The 18,980-nt window shown below is 41.8% G+C and overlaps 1 protein-coding gene across 1 annotated transcript; it reads right to left on the minus strand.

Moving 5' to 3' along the window:
• Window positions 1-695: 695 nt before the first annotated feature.
• On the minus strand, window positions 696-18,762 carry LOC136871535 (cuticle protein 19). The gene is made up of 3 exons (XM_067144988.2): window positions 18,674-18,762; window positions 8,669-8,851; window positions 696-1,075 (listed from the first exon to the last, which is right to left on the minus strand). Exons 1-3 carry the CDS (start codon window positions 18,686-18,688, stop codon window positions 824-826), a joined length of 450 nt encoding a protein of 149 aa, XP_067001089.1. The 5' UTR covers window positions 18,689-18,762; the 3' UTR covers window positions 696-823.
• Between the last annotated feature and the right edge of the window lie 218 nt (window positions 18,763-18,980).

Below are 18,980 nucleotides of genomic sequence, written 5' to 3' on the forward strand. Positions count from 1 at the left end.
GCCATAAGACCTATCTGTGTCGGTACGACGTAAAGCCACTAGCAAAAAAAAATAGCGATGTGTCTCTCTCTCCCTCTCTCTTTCTCTCTTTTCTTACGCCTGCCTCGCGCTCCGCCTGTCTCCCCTTTCCTCACTTGCTCTACAGCGCTCCACAATCCGAGCTGAGATGAGTCGAGCTTAACCGAGTCGCCCCGAGACAAAACGCTGGTCCGAACCGAGCCGAGTTGGACCGGTGAACGGTGCAGAGAACCTGTGCGCCTCAGTTTGCATGCGTGAGCTTTTGGGTGTTTGAGAGGCCCTGCTGTATATGAATACAAACATAACGAAGAATAACTACTACTTCTTTTACTATTTGCTTTACGTTGCAACGACACAGATAGGTCTTATGGCGACGGTGGGATAGGAAAGGCCTAGGAGTGGGAAGGAAGCCGCCGTGGCCTTAATTAAGGTACAGTCCCAACATCTGCCTGTTGTGAAAATGGGAACCACGGAAAACCATCGTCAGGGCTGCCGACAGTGGGGTTCGAACCCACTATCTCCCGGATGCAAGCTTACTGCCGCGCGCCCCTAACCACACGGCCAACTCGCCCGGTACTACTACCTTTAGTTGTTAAGGTAATGTGAGCACATCGCCTAATAACAAAGGTATGTGAGGTAGGTAAAGGCAAATGCAGTATCAGAAAAGTTTGAACAAATGACGATTAAAGTTATATTTTACTTATAGTTAGTTCTGTGTACATAATATGAAGGTTTATTAAATTATCGGAGAAACGTGTAGCATGGTGGTGGATGGTCGTATCTATCGGAAGACGATGCAGTTTCTTCAGTGGTGGTGATCAAGAAGCACCTTTCCGTGAACTGGCACTGGGTGTAGGGATGGTCCTACTTTCTTGACGACAGCGTTGAACCCGTTAATATCATCAGCAGCATAATCCACCACTCGCAGACTGCCGTCAGGTTCCACCAAACTGTACTGGCCCTTGACCACATCCCCATCGCGGTGCTCCACTTGGTTCTTAACGTCCCCTGTCAGAGGATCAGCCACGCCATAGTCGAAAGTGTATTTTGGGTATGCCTGAAAGAAAAAAAAATCCTGCATATTATATGGTAGTCGTAAACTCTCGAGATAAACATCGTAAAATATATTTCAGATATTCATAGTCTTAGTAACCAAACTAGTGTGCAAGGTAGATATTTTCAACTGCCCTGAATATCTGGTTAGGCCAGAGTCGAAAAAAATGACTTAGCGCTGTTATGACTAGACAACGGATCTGTATGGAAATGCATACTACTACTACTACTACTACTACTACTACTACTACTACTACTACTACTACTACTACTACTACTACTAACATGTTTTCACCGAGCTCGATAGCTGCAGTCGCTTGAGTGCGGCCGGTATCCACTATTCGGGAGATAGTGGGTTCGAACCCCACTGTCGGCAGCCCTGAAGATGGTTTTTCGTGGTTTCCCAATTTCATATCAGGCAAATGCTGGGGCTGTACCTTAATTAAGGCTACGGCCGCTTCCTTCCTACCCCCTAGCCCTTTCCTGACCCATCATCGTCATAAGACCTATTTGTGTCGGTGCGATGTAAAGCAACTTCCAAATATATATATATATTCATTTCTCCCCTGAAGGGGAAGGCGGGCCTCCTAGGCGGCGACACCGTCTCTCAGGCCAGGAGATTTCTTACGGTGAAGGAGATGTGAGGAGAAGGTGAGAAGGTTGGGGGCCACGGCCTATACTAGGAACTATCCAGGCATTCGCCCTAGTTCAGGTGAATGGAAATCCACGGAAAACCATTCTCAGGACAGCTGATAGTGTGGACCAGCCCCTCTCCGTCTCCCGAATACAGAGGCGTAGAGCCACGGCAGAGCCTCAACCAACCCTCCTCTGCTCGATTGGTCGGTCGGAGTGCAGAGCCGTCGGGCCAGCCGTAACACACTTTGCAAACCCTGCAAATGCATATTTTGTTTGCCAATATGTAGACCACTAAAGCCGACAAGAAAGTGCGTTTGAAGGTGAAACTGCACGAATTAGTACATTTAATAGTGCATATAAATGCATATATTTGAGAGTAGTGCATATATTTCCAATTTCTTATTTATTGTGCATGTTTTCGACTATTATTATGCATATTTTACAGTGTTTTACAAACAGTCTTCCACAATATGTAAAATAATTGATGCCGTGAACTCTTTTGAGAATGAAACGGTTGAAAGGGAACTGTCGCTTATCAAGACACACTTCCAAATCATACCAGAATCAATCAAGAAGGTATAAACACGTGGATTGCGTCTTGGTGATTCGCTGGACATTGTGGACAACGTGGTCAGGCTCCATGGCTAAATGGATAGCATTCTTGCCTTTGGTCAGAGGGGTCCCGGGTTCGATTCTTGTCAGGGTCAGGAATTTTAACCACCATTGGTTAATTTCGCTGTCACAGGGGTTGGGTGTATGTGTCGTCTTCATCATTATTTTCATCATCATCATCACGACGCACTGGTCACCTACAGGCGTCAAGTCAGAAGACCTGCACCTGGCGAGCCGAACACGACCTCGGGCACTCTTGGCACTAAAAACCATAAGCCATTTTTATATGGACAATGTGAGGCGTGAAAGGAAACCTCGGAATCCGTCTGCAAACCAAATATCACGATGCCCTCAAATGAAACCGGGCTACAACATCATCATCATGATAGATGTAAACAAATATTTGGATGGTACTAATAATGTTGATCTTCCAGGTTGCTTCGCTCCCGACCGGGCGAGTTGGCCGTGCGCGTAGAGGCGCGCGGCTGTGAGCTTGCATCCGGGAGATCGTGGGTTCGAGCCCCACTGTCGGCAGCCCTGAAAATGGTTTTCCGTGGTTTCCCATTTTCACACCAGGCAAATGCTGGGGCTGTACCTTAATTAAGGCCACGGCCGCTTCCTTCCAATTCCTAGGCCTTTCCCATCCCATCGTCGCCATAAGACCTATCTGTGTCGGTGCGACGTAAAGCAAGTAGCTTCGCTCCCGACTTCAAGTACTATCCTGTCACATCCGTTGATGTAAAGAGATCATTCTCCGCACTGAAGCTAGTGTTAACAGACAAACGCCACAGTTTTTTACATGGTTTTCTTAAAAGTGTACTTATTGTTTTATCATGTGTGTTAATTGACACACCGTGTCTTATCTAGGAGAAGTGTGCATATTGCTTTCAATGAACACTGTTAGATTGATACGTCTCACAAACTATGCAAGGGATTATTTGTACTAGTGGAATAGCCGCAGTTGTAAGTCGTGTGTGTGTTTTCATTCAGCTGTTTGTTCATGGTCATGATTTTATGTATTGGTGTGGGTGAATCACATGTGTTTAGTAAAGGAATGTTACGTTTGCATTTCATACATTTAATAGTATGAAAAGTTCATAGTTAATTGCATATTTCACCACTTTTTGCAGCATAGTTGCTGCTTATATTGACTGGGGGATTTATACAGCATATACATCCGATGTCTAGTTATGAGTGAGATCAGAATGTATAGCCACTAAAACATCAAAAACAGGCACATAACTAGGAATCATTGTGTAAAAGAGGCATGAAAAATTACCTTATAGTTTTAGTACACTCAATGACTATGGAAGGCATTTACAACCAACAATCAGCTAACAATCGTATTGTACTGTCATGAAGAAATATCGTGTGTGAAGAACTGTATCGTGCGAAGGTTCTTTCAACACCACATCACATGAAGTGGTACTTCTACTACATCTTCCCGCTCTGGATTTCGTTGCAGGATCCTACCAAACATGGGCGCCCATATGACAGTTTGTAGGGGGAGGGGGTGGGGTGGGGGACAGACCTGGGTGTATGTAGTATTTTTAATATTTTGTAAGATGAATGTCGACTTGTATTCCACGGAAGAATAACACCCACGGTATCCCCTGCCTGTTGGTGGAGGGCGTACTACCACTTTTACGTAATACCGACTTCTAAATCATTTTCTTGAAAGATTAACACCTGACTATATTGTCTCTGAGCATGGGCGCCCTTGCTACCAAACTTTTCCCTGACATCGGCTACCTTCCTAGATGCTTTCTCAAGACTTCTCTTCTTTCATAATCCTAATGGACTCCACAAGGGACATGCCACTTCTCTTCAACTCTGTGGTGGCTACCTCAAGCTTGCTGAAATTGCCTTCCGAACCTCAAACCTGATGGAACCGACGGGCAGGACATGACTTTCTTGGATTCTCTTATATAGACAGCATCCTGAACGTTCAGAGCCTAAATTATATAGTATTGCTAACAAACTTACTTGACACAATACATAAATGAAGAGGCATATGACTGCTACAACGAAATACGATCGTAATCGTCACTCGGACTTGGAAGATAGGCATTGCCAAACACACTTCTTCAAAGGGACCGATGATCTAATATATTAGGCCCCTTTAAATAACAGCCAAGATCATTTCTTCAAAGTAGATCTCAAAATGATCTCAACAGTTTACACAGCTTGCAGAGAGAGCGGTTTCGATTATCATCAGCTCTTGTAGTTAAGTGTCAAAAACTATTTTCCAGAATGTTTGCTAGTTGCTTTACGTCGCACCGACACAGATAGGTCGTATGGCGACGATGGGATAGGAAAGGCCTAGGAGTTGGAAGGAAGCGGCCGTGGCCTTAATTAAGGTACACCCCCAGCATTTTCCTGGTGTGAAAATGGGAAACCAATGAAAACCATCTACAGGGCTGACGACAATGGGATTCGAACCCACGATCTCCCGGATGCAAGCTCACAGCCACGTACCCTTGACCACACGGCCAAATCACCCGGTTTTCCAAAATGTAATTACGCTTGTGACTAATTGAGTAAATCCCATAATGTACTGAAAATGTACTATACAATTACTTTATAACAGACTGAAATCCACACATTTTCCTTGAGATGTGGTTGAAATGATGCAAGCACACTGAATCCTTTCTAACCTACACATGATTTAAAAATCGTGTATCGTTACCTGATAGAAATATCAAAACTAGTAATACGTGTGAGGCCTGAAGTATTAACTCTAAGTGCTCACGGCTCTATATACTTAATGGCTCGTTAATCTCGATGCAAATTATAGATCCGCGTAATTATTGCACAAAACCGTATGTTACGATTAGGCGCTTAAGGCCTTTCCGTAGTTCCGTGAGTGTGGTTTGTGAGAGTATCAATTAGAACAAATAAAGTGAAGGCTCACAGACGGAACAACAACCCGATATCATGTTCTCATGACAGCCTGCTCTTTCATATGATATACAGCATATGTTGCCGCGATTCACGAACACTCTTGAGAAATAACAAGCGTTCAACTTTCATCAGTAAAACAGATTGTTAATTTTCCCTCAATGAGTTTATTTCTTGTCAGAGCTGCTGAGATGTTGATACATTTGTTTGTTTATTTATTTATTTATTTATTTATTTATTTATTTATTTATTTATTTATTTATTTATTTATTTATTTATTTATTTATTTATTTATTTATTCAGAGAAATAGCATTTTGAAGAGAATATTATATTTTACCACGTAAAATTTTAAATGTATTTTAGAAGTCTCGCCTGTAAATCTTTCGTCTTCCTGAGAGGGAATCGAACAGTCATACTTTCGGGTGAACCGAACACACCTTTGCCTCGGCCATGTAACTCCACCAACGGAGAAAACGACCTTTCATAACAAGACACTTCATGTTCAAAATTTACGGAGTTCATAAAAATATCTTTTGATTAAATATGATGGGGCACCATACTTGAAACTGTCCGACTCGTTGGTCAGCGTACTGGCCTCCGGTTCAGAGGGTCCTGGGTTCGATTCCCGGCCGTGTCAGGGATTTTAATCTTCATTGGTTAACTCCAATGGCGCGGGGGCTGGGTGTTTGTGCTGTCCCCAACATCCTTGCAACTCACACACCACACATAACACTATCCTCCACCACAATAACACGCAGTTACCTACACATGGCAGATGCCGCCCACCCTCATCGGACTGTCTGCCTTACAAGGGTTGCACTCGGCTAGACATAGCCGCACGAAATTAAAAATCATACCTGAAACTACACAAGATAACAAGTAGACCAACTCCTAAGATTTAGAGCGAGCCTTGAGCATAGGTGGAAGAGGACAAGAAGAGTAGGAGCGAAGAATCTTAGCTTGATGTGAAAGACCAGACCGTAAAAGCAATGACTCTACTAGGAAAGTGCTGGAAATCAGTAACGTACTAGATGATATTGACTGATGTCGTGTGATTTCCGGAGAGGTCTGGTGCAAGTATTTCTAGTTGGTAGTGGTTATGGTGGTGATGATAATGAGGTAGGCAGAGGGTGAAACCCGGTCTCGGCACATAGCTTACTCCTACAGAATGACACCAAGGGGTCTTCTGAAAGCTTAACGGCTCCATCCGACGGATCAATCGCCATCAAGAACTACATTAGCCCTCACTCTTCATGAACACTTCGGAGAGGTTTGGAATTGAACTCAGGCTTTTGGCACGCAATCTAGTGATTTGAAATTGTATCCTACTATGCCGGCCAACATTCTGATGGTGAACATTTGTTCCATTAACGGGACTCGAACCACCTAACCACTGTGTCAGACCATAAAGATTTGACGCTTTAACGACCATGGCCACCAGACGGGCACTAGATTAGTCACGACAGACACATAGAAAAAGCGTATGGAGAGGATGCCGATTTCACCATGGCCAAAGGTCGTCTTAAATTAGACACCAAATGGCAAAAGAAGAAGAAGAAGAAGAAGAAGAAGAAATGTTATCCATCTCAGACTACACTGTGGTGTAGGGATTGCATGCCTGCTTCTTGCACGAAGGCCTCGAGTTCGATTGCTAGCCAGTCCACGAACTGTAATTCTGAGATGAGGGTTGGAACGTATTCCTTCAGCCTCGTGAGTCCAACTGAGGAGCTGTGTGATACGAGAAGTAACGGACCCCCATCACACAAGCCAAACAATAGAGTTGAGGAAGCTGCACGGTGAACATATGCCATTAGTATCAGCAGACCGCTTGTCTGGGCATCAGCCCTCTATTGGGCTGTATATGCCACCTGTATTAGCATATCCCACGGGGAAATACAGCTGCCTCTGTGGATCAGTGGTAGAGTGTTGGCCTCCGAATCCCAAGATAACGGGTTCAAACCCGGCAGAGGTAGTCGGATTTTTGAAGGGCGGAAAAAAGTCCATTCGACACTCCATGTCGTACGATGTCGGCATGTAAAAGATTTCTGTTGATACATTTGGTATTTACCCGACAAATTTAATTAAATCTTAGCCATAGACGCCCAAGAGAGATCCGGTTTACTCTGTCTGCCATGTAGCGGACCTAGAGTAAAACGGAACGTCGAAATTGACGAGCAGACAGCCAGATGGCGTCAAATCGAAATGTCTGCACACGGTAGCTGAGGCGATGTTATTATTATTATTATTATTATTATTATTATTATTATTATTATTATTATTATTATTATTTTTACAGGGAAATATTACAATGCAACCACGATATTCAATGACGTGAGGCCACTGTTGTCCCTAAGGCTACAACGTGTTCAAAATGCATGTGTGAGGTATATATGCAATCTAAGAAAATATAACCACGTGACATCATCTCTCCTAGAACTAGAGTGGTCGCCACTCCATGTTCGTCGTAATCATCATACTCTGTCTCTCCTCCACCGAGTCCTTACTACATCTTCCCCATCTTACCTTTCTTGGCTTTTCCATTACTTCTCAAGTGTGCATAACAGAGATACAAGGGCTCAAACATCAAACCTGCTCGTCATTCCTCACCATCAAACTGCCGCATGTAATAACTCATTTTCTGTGTTTGCCACACGAGAATGGAACCGTTTAGTGGATGATGTCAGAAGAATACCAACCACAGGGTCATTTAAAAGAGCCTTAAAAGGTACAGAAGGATACGAATGAACTGTGCATTTCTGGTCTTTTATAGATCGTGCTAGTACATTATTATCACTAGCTACTATTATTATTACTATTATTATTATTATTATTATTATTATTATTATTATTATTATTATTATTATTATTATTATTATTATTATTATTATTATTATTATTATTATTATTATTATTATTATTATTATTATTATTATTATTATTGTAAGTATGTATATCTCACTGGGGTGGAATTCTATTTCTGTAATAAAATATTGCATTTGTGTTTAACTGTGCTATATTTGGTATTAATTACGGTAGTATTAACTTTGATTCTATGTGCAATAATTGGTTTAGTGTAAGAGAAGGCCTAACGGCCTTAACTACGCCAATAAATGCATTCATCTATCTATCTATCTATCTGTCTCCCCTGCCTGTCGTAAAAGACGACTTAAATGGAGACCAGGGTCTCAACGTGGGAGCATAGATAGGAAGCCGTGGTCCCTCTAGCTGATTCTGGCAATGATCCTCGCTTTAATCTTTCCTGCCTTGCATCCTTTGGCAAATTATGTTCTTTTCCGACCCCGACGGCAATACCTTCATGTTTCGAAGTGTCGGACCTCTTCCATTTTCACTCTGATGGTTGTCCGGTTGTACTTCCTCTTTAAAATAACAATCACCACAGCCATGCTCCTACAACTGCTGCTGTGGTATTATTTAGTCAGTACTCACGTAATAGTCAACAGCAACTGCCGGTGCAGCGGCTACTGCCACCCCGTGTCCAGCACCATGACCCAGAGCTCCGTATCCCAGTCCGTGACCATAGCCAGCCAGACCATAGCCAGCTAGACCGTACCCAGCATCCACTACACCAGCCTCTGTGAGAGCCACTGCAGCAACCAACAGTACCACAACCTGCAAGTCAGAGTGGCAACATTTTAATTCCACTTCGTTTTGTTATATTCTACTCAAGACGGGTAGGAGTTAAAACCCAGTCAAAATTATTCTAAAAATTAATTTTTAAATACTTCTAATAATATTAGTCCTATAGAAACGAAAATCTCATTTCCAGTCGTTTATACCCAGGCTGTAGTCGAGGGTATATGTGGGTATACGCTGTATGCCCTCTGCTTAACTGAGTTTCTGATTTCTTGCTTTGGTTCCTTTCCTCCTTAATTTCGCTATTCCGGCAGTTACTTATAACTCTCCGACGACGCTCGTAATAGCAAACATCGAAGGTTCAGTTCGACGAATATCATCATCAGTCATCACTGATTTAACGTCACCAAGCTCGATAGCTGCAGTTGCTTAAGTGCGGCCAGTATCTAGTATCCGGGAGATAGTGCGTTCGAACCCCACTGTAGGCAGGCCCGAAGATGGTTTTCCTTGGTTTCCCATTTTCACACCAGGAACATGCTGGGGCTGTACCTTAATTAAGGCCACGGCTGTTTCCTTCCCACTCTTAGCCCTTTCCTGTCCTATCGTCGCCATAACACCTATCTGTGTCGGTGCGACGTAGAACAACTTATAAAAAGATCATCAATCCTCCTTGCTTACGTTTCCAGTTTTACGTTCGTTGATCCAAGTACTCCACTATTTGGCTGTTTTACGCCATTTACAGCTGTGAAATATGCGAATAGGAGGCTGAAAAACCACCGTACTGCAATACACATCAATTCAAGTGGTTGTTTCAGAGAGAAGTGTGGTCACAAATAAAAAGAGGCACTTTGTTTTTGTAATAAATAGCCGGATGACTACTATGTACGCTAACCAGTGCATTAACATATTTATTTCTTTTTCATCTTAAAATGCCTTCGATATGTCTCCTCATCCGGGAGATAGTAGGTTCGAATCCCACTATCGGCAGCCCTGAAAATGGTTTTCCGTGGTTTCCCATTTTCACACCAGGCAAATGCTGGGGCTGTACCTTAATTAAGGCCACGGCCGCTTCCTTCCAACTCCTAGACCTTTCCTATCCCATCGTCGCTATAAGACCTATCTGTGTCGGTGCGACGTAAAGCCCCTAGCAAAAAAAAAAAAAAAGATATGTCTCCTTTATGACAAGTGGAGGGAAGTTTATTGTAACCGTACCAGTAACCCACTAATTTCAAATACCAGGTTTGTCTGGCATCGGAATTTTATCATGCCCTGACTTAGAGCCTTATTCTATCGCTTTCCCACCCCTGCGGGTTCGCGTGTGTGAATTTTGTCATATATCTATATTCGGTCCTGTTTTAATGCCGGATGCACTTCTCGACGCCAACCATATATGGAGGGATGCAATCACTATTACGTGTTTCTGTGGTGGTTGGTAGTGTGACGTGTTGTCTGAATATGAATATGAAAGTGTTGGGACAAACACCTAATCTCCGAGCAAGAAAATCAGATGCCATTAAAATCCCCAACCCAGCCAGGAACCGAACCCTGGACCACCTGAAAGGAAAGCCTCAATGCTGACCATTCAACCAAGAAATTGGACGCCCTGACTAAAAGTATCCCATGTAAAAATTTGGGACTGCAGCACTGTTTATACCGGCAACTCCATCTATATTGAAGTCAGAATCAGAAGTCAGATTTGAAATCTGTAAGTTTATTTATTTATTTATTTATTTATTTATTTATTTAATTAATTAATTAATTAATTAATTAATTAATTTATTTATTTATTTATTTATTTATTTATTTATTTATTTATTTATTTATTTATTTATTTATTTATCCTCCAGGGTTGGTTTTCCCCTCGGATTCAGCGAGGGATCCCACCTCTACCGCCTCAAGGGCAGTGTCCTGGAGCGTGAGACATTGGGTCGGGGATACAACTGGGGAGGATGACCAGTACCTCGCCCAGGCTGCCTCACCTGCTATGCTGAACACGGGCCTTGTAGGGGATGGGGGAAAGATTGGAAGGGATATACAATGAAGAGGTAAGGAAGCAGCCGTGGCTTTAAGTTAGGTACCACACCGGCATTTGCCTGGAGGAGAAGTTGGAAACCACGGAAAACCACCTCGAAGATGGCTGAGGTGGGAATATAACCCACCTCTACTCAGTTGACCTCCAGAAGCTGAGTGGACCCCGTTCTAGCTCTCGCAGCACTTTCCAAATTTCGTGGCAGAGCCGAGAATCGAACCCGGGCCTCCGAGGGTGGCAGCTAATCATGCTAACCACTATACCACAGAGGCGGACATAGACTTCTTATGCCCTTCGAAAATCTGACTACCTTTGCTGAATTTGAACCTACGGTCCTGAGATCCGAAGGCTGACGCCCTAAGATAGATCCACAGAGAGATTTTCTTGTGAGCGAAAGACACCGTAAAAAGTATGTTAGATTATGGGGAAGGAAACTCTGCCAAGTGCCCTGAATATTTATGTGTGTTTATCAAACTGAGCGTACTAATCTCTCTAATCCATGTGATCCTCTTGGCGTGCGTTGCTACACTATCCTGACTCACAGTTATAATAATTTACTGCCAGTAGTCACATTAGTACTAATTATCCGTTTCATTGTTACTTAGAAACTCCTCGCGCGCTTTGGAGCAGGACGACTTTGAGCAAGTGTCTTAGCTAGTCATTATCAAAAGCTTTTTCTAAAGGAGAAAAACTCTATTACCTTGCTTGTTCTTTTCGCAGTCGTATTGCGGTTACTTGCTTGCTAACAGTTTCTTGTGACTGAGAACCTTAATTTAAGTTCGTCCGCCTAAGTCTCATGGTTGACTGTGTTTATGTAATGATGAGGTCAACTGTCAGGGTTGTAAGTGAGAGTGGATGGTCGCATCAGAAAGCCATTCTCGGTGCCGACCGAGAAACAACCTAATATAAGAAGCAATTATGCACTGAATTTATTTATTAGGCTGGGGCCACCCAGGCGCACAAAATGCGTATTCCATGACGGACTTTACCGAGAATACCACACGGGTGCATAAAGTAATGCCGAGTCGTCTTTCGGCATAAATATGTCTCATGGCTGGGGGCATCCGAAAATGTGTATAAAGTGACGCGACAAGATGTTTGACGGAAGTGTAACCATAGCAACCATGCAGGCAGTGATGTAAGATATGGATGGATGGTCAGATGATGTTACCTAGCAACCGTGCAGGTTATGTCTTATGGTAGCTTGCCATCTGATATCACCAGCGATTAGAAATTTCGTGTGGCTTTTTTTGCCGAGTGCAGGCCTTGGAAGAAAGACCCTCCGATGAGGGTGGGCGGCATCTACCATGTGTACGTAACTGCGTGTTATTGTGATGGAGGATAGTGTTATGTATGGTGCGTGAGTTGCAGGGATGTTAGGGACAGCACAAACACCCAGTCCCCGAGTCAAGGGAATTAACCATTAAAGGTTAAAATCTCCGACCCGACCGGGCATCGAACTCGGGACCCCTCTGGACCAAAGGCCACCACGCTAACCATTTATCCATAGAGCCGGATGAGCAGCTATTGATGGATGGCCAAGACCGGGAGACATATTTATGATAATTTGATTTTCCCAAAGAGAAACGTGGTTTCTATTTTTACGATAGATCTAGAAAAAGGTGTGCGCTTCCCCTCTATTGTTTATTATGCGAACAAATGTGCATACTATTAAGTCTTACTATACTCAACAATAGATTTTTTGCAATTTACAGTTTGCAATGGGATAGGAAAGGGATAGGAGTAGGAAGCAAGCACCCTTGGCATTGATAAAAGGACAGCCCCAGCATTTTCCTGGAGTGCTAATGGGAACCACGGAACACCATATTCAGGGCTGCCGACAGCGGGGTCCGAACCCACTATCTACCCAACAATAGATTTTGACCCTTAGTACACTTATATTATATCGTATATCTCACAAAATTGGTTAACTATACAGCCGCAGTTTTTGTTTGGTTCATGAAATGCCTCGTTCTGGCTAATTTTATGGTGAAATCCGTGGATTGCAAGTCTGGTTTAACGTTCCTTAATTTCTGGTTCACCCATCTCCTGTCTAACATAGCGTCTGTAGAAATCTAGGGGTGTTTCTTAACGTTTCTCCTCTCTAGTCTCGATTAGAGTAACTGTGTAGATATTAATATTGTTCCTGTAGTCTCAACACGTGGCCTCGCTGGTTTGCTGGATGGCAGGGATAACTGAAGCCTTAGGTCCTCAACAAAGAATGTTCTTTGTCTAGTACGTAGACATGTTTGGATGGGGCTGTTTTCGCTACATCTAGCGCTCTTTTTTAAGTTTAGGGCTTTCACTTTATCTACGCTTTAGGTCCGTTAGGGGTAACTTTTCCTTATTAAATGCAGGTCGTAAGTTAAAACTGGGCTTATTTAGCGTGGAATAAAGCCATGGCTGTTCCTAGTGAGAGAGAGGTAGTATTCCTTACGTCATACATTTCTCTGATAGCTGCTGTTGCTCCTTCGCGCGTGTGTGTATGTGTGTGTGTGTGTGTGTGTGTGTGTGTTTCCTGTTGTTTGTAAAGTGATTCCCAGATACTTGTACGCGTTTTCTAGTTCTACTTTTTTTTCCAGTGTCACTCTGTCTTAAACTGCACATTTTCCCCTTTCTTAAAAATTATAATGTGCACTGTCGTATTCTGATTAATCCTGAATTCGCTCTCCTTCGCCCAGGCGAAGTCCATACGTCGTATACCATTTCCACGAGTCTTTTAGAATCTCATTCTGAATCCCGTCGGTCCAATTACCTTCCTACTTTTTGCCGAATTATTTACAGCTTCCACCTCTATTTTTGTGAATGGGGTGATATTTTCTTGGCCTCACATTATGTTAAGTACTTGAATTTGACATGTTCAGTACCCGAGAGAGCTACCCAGGCTCATATTGGTTCTGGTTGTGGGATTTAAGGCTGGATGCCCTTCCTGTCGCCACGTGATTTTGGGGATGAAAATCTCAACCGAGGATCGGCCCGAATTCGAACCTCAGCCTTCCGCGTGGGAAGCCAACAGCTAAGCCACTGGAGCTAATCACTCCTCCTTGCAGGGGCGTAACGAATGTGATACGGGACTGCTCGCCAAATTAAAAATTCGGGCCCCTCAAATGAAATGTAAAACCTATGAATAACTAACCTAAGGGTAACTAGAGGACTAGCGCTGCTCCTCAGTATTCGTTATAATAGGTCAGATAACTAGGCCTGATATGCCTGTCGCAGTCATATCATTTGCCTGCCCTTTTCAATGGTTTTATGTACATTAAATAAGAAGCGCATTATGGTATGCCGCACTTCAGTCAGAATTGATCCATTCTGAAGTCATCGTGCCGCCTGTTCAGTAAAAATCTATCCATTTCTTGATGCAAAGCTCGGTATTGTGTCGTAGAAGGCAATGATATGTTTAATCGCAGTTTTTTTTTTTTTCAGGCAGAGAAATTTTATGAGGGTCTTTCTGGTGATCCTTCGATAGGGATTCCAAGATACAGTAATGTCTAAGGCGTATGTCATGATGGGGTCTGTTTGACGTAGACTTTTTTCTCTTAGCAGCATGTAAGTTATTAGGAGCCCTCTGTATTTGTTGAATATATTCGGAATGTGGGAAAGGTTAGAGAATCAAAGAGTATCTAGCAGGAAATAGTATTCTTCCGTGTTCAGAGGAAGTGTATACTCTCTGGCTTGACAGGTAGTAATCAAATATGGTAGCATGCAATGACATGACTAAGGAAGAAAATCTTATACATCAGAATTTTAATGAAAGCGTTAGTCGCTAAGCAACCCCATTAAGTACAGAATGTATTGCGGGTTAGAGTAAACCTTCGCCTGCAATTATTGGAGTGATCATTTAATGATTTGATTTTATGATTACTCAAAGTTGGTTGAATTTAGAGCAGATAATTCCGGAGAGAATAAAACAAAAAATGAACGATTTCGGTCCAGCGGTCCAGCAGAATGGACGGACGGATCTACCAAAGCTGTTTTTTAGTAAACTCTTACAAGTTGTTTTTACGTCCCAGCGACACACATAGGTCATGTGGTGACGATGGGAGAGGAAAAGACTAGGAGTAGGAAGGAAACGTCCGTGGCCTTAAGTAAGGTACATCCCCAGCATTTGCCTGGTGTGAAAATGGAAAACCACAGAAAACCATCTTCAGGGCTGCCGACAGTAGGGTTCAAACCGACTATTTCCCGAATACTGGATACTGGCCGCACTTAAGCGACTGCAGCTATCATGCTCGGTTAACAAACACTTTTAATATACAGTATCAAAGATTACAGGAAGTAGAACTAACGCAACATATTGTCAAATTATATCAACAAAGGAATTATTCATATCGTCGCCATAAGACTTATCTGTGTTGGTGCAACGTAAAGCCACTAGCAAAAACAATTATTATTCATTATTCCAATATTATTAAAAAGTAATGTTTTAATAGGTTTTATTTTACTGCCTCCGTGGTTCAACGTCGAACTGCCAACGCAACCGTACACCACTTAGATTATTCGTACTTACAGAACTATATTCTGTAACCGATAATAATGAAGTCACAGTTATAATAATTTATTCGATTACAACCCAGAAAAATATACGAAGAAAATTAAATCAAACACTGTCCAAATAAAATTTGAAAAATATCAAACCACACAACTGATAAGCCTGGTGTATGTACAACATATTATTACCTTCACAGAAAGAGAGCTCGTTAGAAACTGAATTGACTAATTGCTGGGTACATCAAGTTATTGTTGGCATTGTACATTGTTCTCGAATAAATATGTAAAAAAAAAGTTCAATGATAAGCAAATTTTGTGCATAATACGATCTCAGGTACAATACACTCCACATCAAGAAAGTATCATTTTGTAACTAAAATGTGATATTTTGGTGTCAGTTTTCATTGCTGTAATTATTTTTTTAAATAATTTTGGTGCAGGTCTTTTGTGAGGAGCATGTCGCGATATTGCGAAAGATGGCAAGGGTATGCATTGTTTCCAGCTGTGTTGTATTACATCCCAACACAGTTAACTGCTGCTAGATGAAACCGAATAGCAATTCCTCTACGTACAAATTGTAAAAACACACTACTTTTTGTCGTGATCTGCTCTTCTGCTGACCATTTCCTTGCAGAATGACATTAGGCTATATATATATTGCGAGGAGTGTGCGGGGCCCTTGAAGGCCCGGGCCCGCCTGCATTGCAGGCCCCGCAGGCCCTAACGTTACACCCCTGCCTCCCTGTCAGTGTAATGTTCTCTCTTTTTATTATATTCACTTACGGCCATTTGAGGCCACGTTAAGCAACAGTCACACATTACTGGAAGCCTTCTTTGCAGCTCAAGATCTTTGAATTCTTTCTCTGGCAGCCTGTCATCTTTCCTCTGCCCATCCCTTATTCAGTTTCTCTTCGTCATGGAAGCCTCTGAAGCTGTCGATCACGGATCTCTACTTTGAGGTAACACTATACATGATGTAATATTGGTTTGTATTTATCTCGGATTAGGTATACACAAGGGGAAAACATATTCGGTTGTATTTTTATCTGGCTGTCTGTCTGTCTGTCTGTCTCAACATCGCGGGAAAACGGCTCGACAGACTTTCTTAAAACTCCATATTTAAATTGGCATGTTTGGTGAGCGTATTAAGCTGTATGTTATTTGATTATCATACAGCGGCGCAGCAATACCCAGGCGACAAAAGCAGGAAATGTGAAATGTCTTCGGTAAATTTAACTACTGTATATCAAAGGACAGTACATTTTAGAAGTTTGTAGAATACAGTTTCCGATCTTTTAAGATGTATTCACTTTTACCTTACGAATAATAATTGTCTGACCCTTGTCCCGCGTATCTACCGAGTCGGATATGAAGTGAGATAGTGAATAGATCCCTCGACATAGGGTTGGCGTCAGGAAAAGCAACTGAACAAAAAACTAAGCTAAATCTATTCGAAGTGCTGAATCCATGTAACTGGGAAATGGCCAGGAAGAAGACGACTTCTGTAGAACGAATATTTCAAATTATTTAACCACCGAATTAATCTGAAATTTTATATTGTACTGACTGAAATGCCCACATTTAGCGTTAACTCAAATACACTGAAAAATATGACCCTTGAATAAACAATCATTCATTTTCTATCCCAACAGACTCTTACGATATTCTAAACTTCAGTAATAAATACAGTCCTTAAATGCATGGTGTAGCATATCTGCAAGAAAGTTTTTAAAAATATGTGTATGGCTGTGGGAATTTGCGAACTTGTATGTGATTCCCACGTGCTCCACGATGTTAATAGAATGCCTTTGACATAGTTTGCTCAGCGGATGTCTGCGGTGTGGATTTACAGGTATCTACTGATGAATGGGAGGAATTTATGTTACACTGAATTGAGTTGAAAATTGAAATTCGTTTAGCTTAACTAAAAGCAATTTTTGAAGGCTCAAGACTCAACTGATAGGTGGCCCGAGTGGAATACCGGACAAAACCATTGCAGGGATAAATACAAAGACAATAACTACTACACAGGTTCCCACTGCTAGCCTGGAGTGATCACTCTAGTACTTTTGGCCGAAAGAGTGCTGCTGAAATGAGAGAAACTGAAATAGAGAAAGCAGACTTAATCACGGTTTAGTCGACAGTTTATCAGTGAATGAACACACATCATGTATTCTTTTTCTGTTTCTTCTTCCTGGCTTTTTCCCAACTTCTTGAAGCCAGCTCTTATGTGGTTTGCCAAAGTATTACGGCCGGATGTCCTTCCCGACGCCAGCACTATGTGAACGGATGTAACACTATTGCGTGTTAGTAGTGTGATGCGTTCTGTGTAGATGAAGGTACGCATTGAAACTAGCACGAACACCCAGCCCCGCACCATAAGAATTAACGATACACAGTTACAATCCCCGATACGTCTTGGAATCGAACCCGGGACCCTCTGAACCGAAGGCCAATACGGTGACCATTCAGGCAAGGATCCAGATACCCACCTAGTATATAAATCACTTGTAGTAAATAATTATAAACAAAAGATAAAGAACCTTAATGTAGCCTATATATTGAACAGAGAAAAATGTCGTTTGTGGACGGGAGGTTTATTCATGATTTAGCACATTATGCAAAGGGCAAAATATCTTTTTGCTATTGAAACTGCCAACATGGAACTTTTTACAGTCATTTTTCCCTTGCTATAAACCTTTCACGGAATATTTTTATTATCAGTGAAATCATGCATTTAAGAAATAATATTCTGAAGAAAAGTCATTAGTGGAACCTTATATGTAGAGACCGGTTAATATGTAATAACTTAGTATACCTAATTCTTTAACCGAATATAATAAAGTAATAATACTTAATACAATTGTGCATGTTCACAGAGCATAATAAACTAGGTGACAATTTTTTTCGATAACGAGTAAAGGGTAAGTTTTATTCACTATACAAAGTGCAATAAGATTATAAATTTTTTAGTGAAAATATACGTCCAGCAATCATTTTACAAAAAATTTGAATACTCAGCATTTTACTCCGCAAAAATAGGCCTCTCTCGGTTTCAAATCGGGTGAGATTGTAGTCTAAGCACTGATTTCCACAGACATTTAACACTGAATACATGATTTTTACGACAGAAGAGTTATTTCCACAATGAAAAAAATTGCTTGCAATCTTATTTCATAAACACATTCATTGCTTTACATGAAAATCAGCATTTATAAAACTGGATACAGAATCACTTTGTTCCTACAATATTACTAAACAACTGATAGTGTAATACTCATGAAAGCAGTAATGTTCAGTATTCCCCACATCCACTTGTACCACAGTAGATTACCTACCTTAATGAACGTCATGATTTATTTTATCTCTAGATCACACACTTTCGAACTGATGTTGTGAGCTTGAGCTGGCATCGGCTTATATACCCTCAATACTGTCGTCCCAACTCAAGGTCTCCAATAGTGACCTTAAAAATCACTTCTTCAAGAATAAAAATAAATAATCGTTCCAAAGCGTTCTTGTTTAGTCATGTTAAACAGAAAAAAAGCCATAGCAACTCCATCTGAAGAACGGACTTGTTATACAACGATACTTTCATTTCCTCCGCAAAGGTCGTTTAAGACCACAAGGAAAGCTTTTAGAAGA

This window comes from Anabrus simplex, chromosome 1, assembly GCF_040414725.1.
Source record: "Anabrus simplex isolate iqAnaSimp1 chromosome 1, ASM4041472v1, whole genome shotgun sequence".
Taxonomy (NCBI): Eukaryota; Metazoa; Arthropoda; class Insecta; order Orthoptera; family Tettigoniidae; genus Anabrus; species Anabrus simplex.

Bases quoted from the DNA above. Each gene is read 5' to 3' on its own strand.
- LOC136871535 (XM_067144988.2), bottom strand. The intron at 1,076-8,668 runs GTGAGTACTGAC...TTTTTCTTTCAG, and splicing joins CAGTTGCTGTTGACTATTAC to GCATACCCAAAATACACTTT.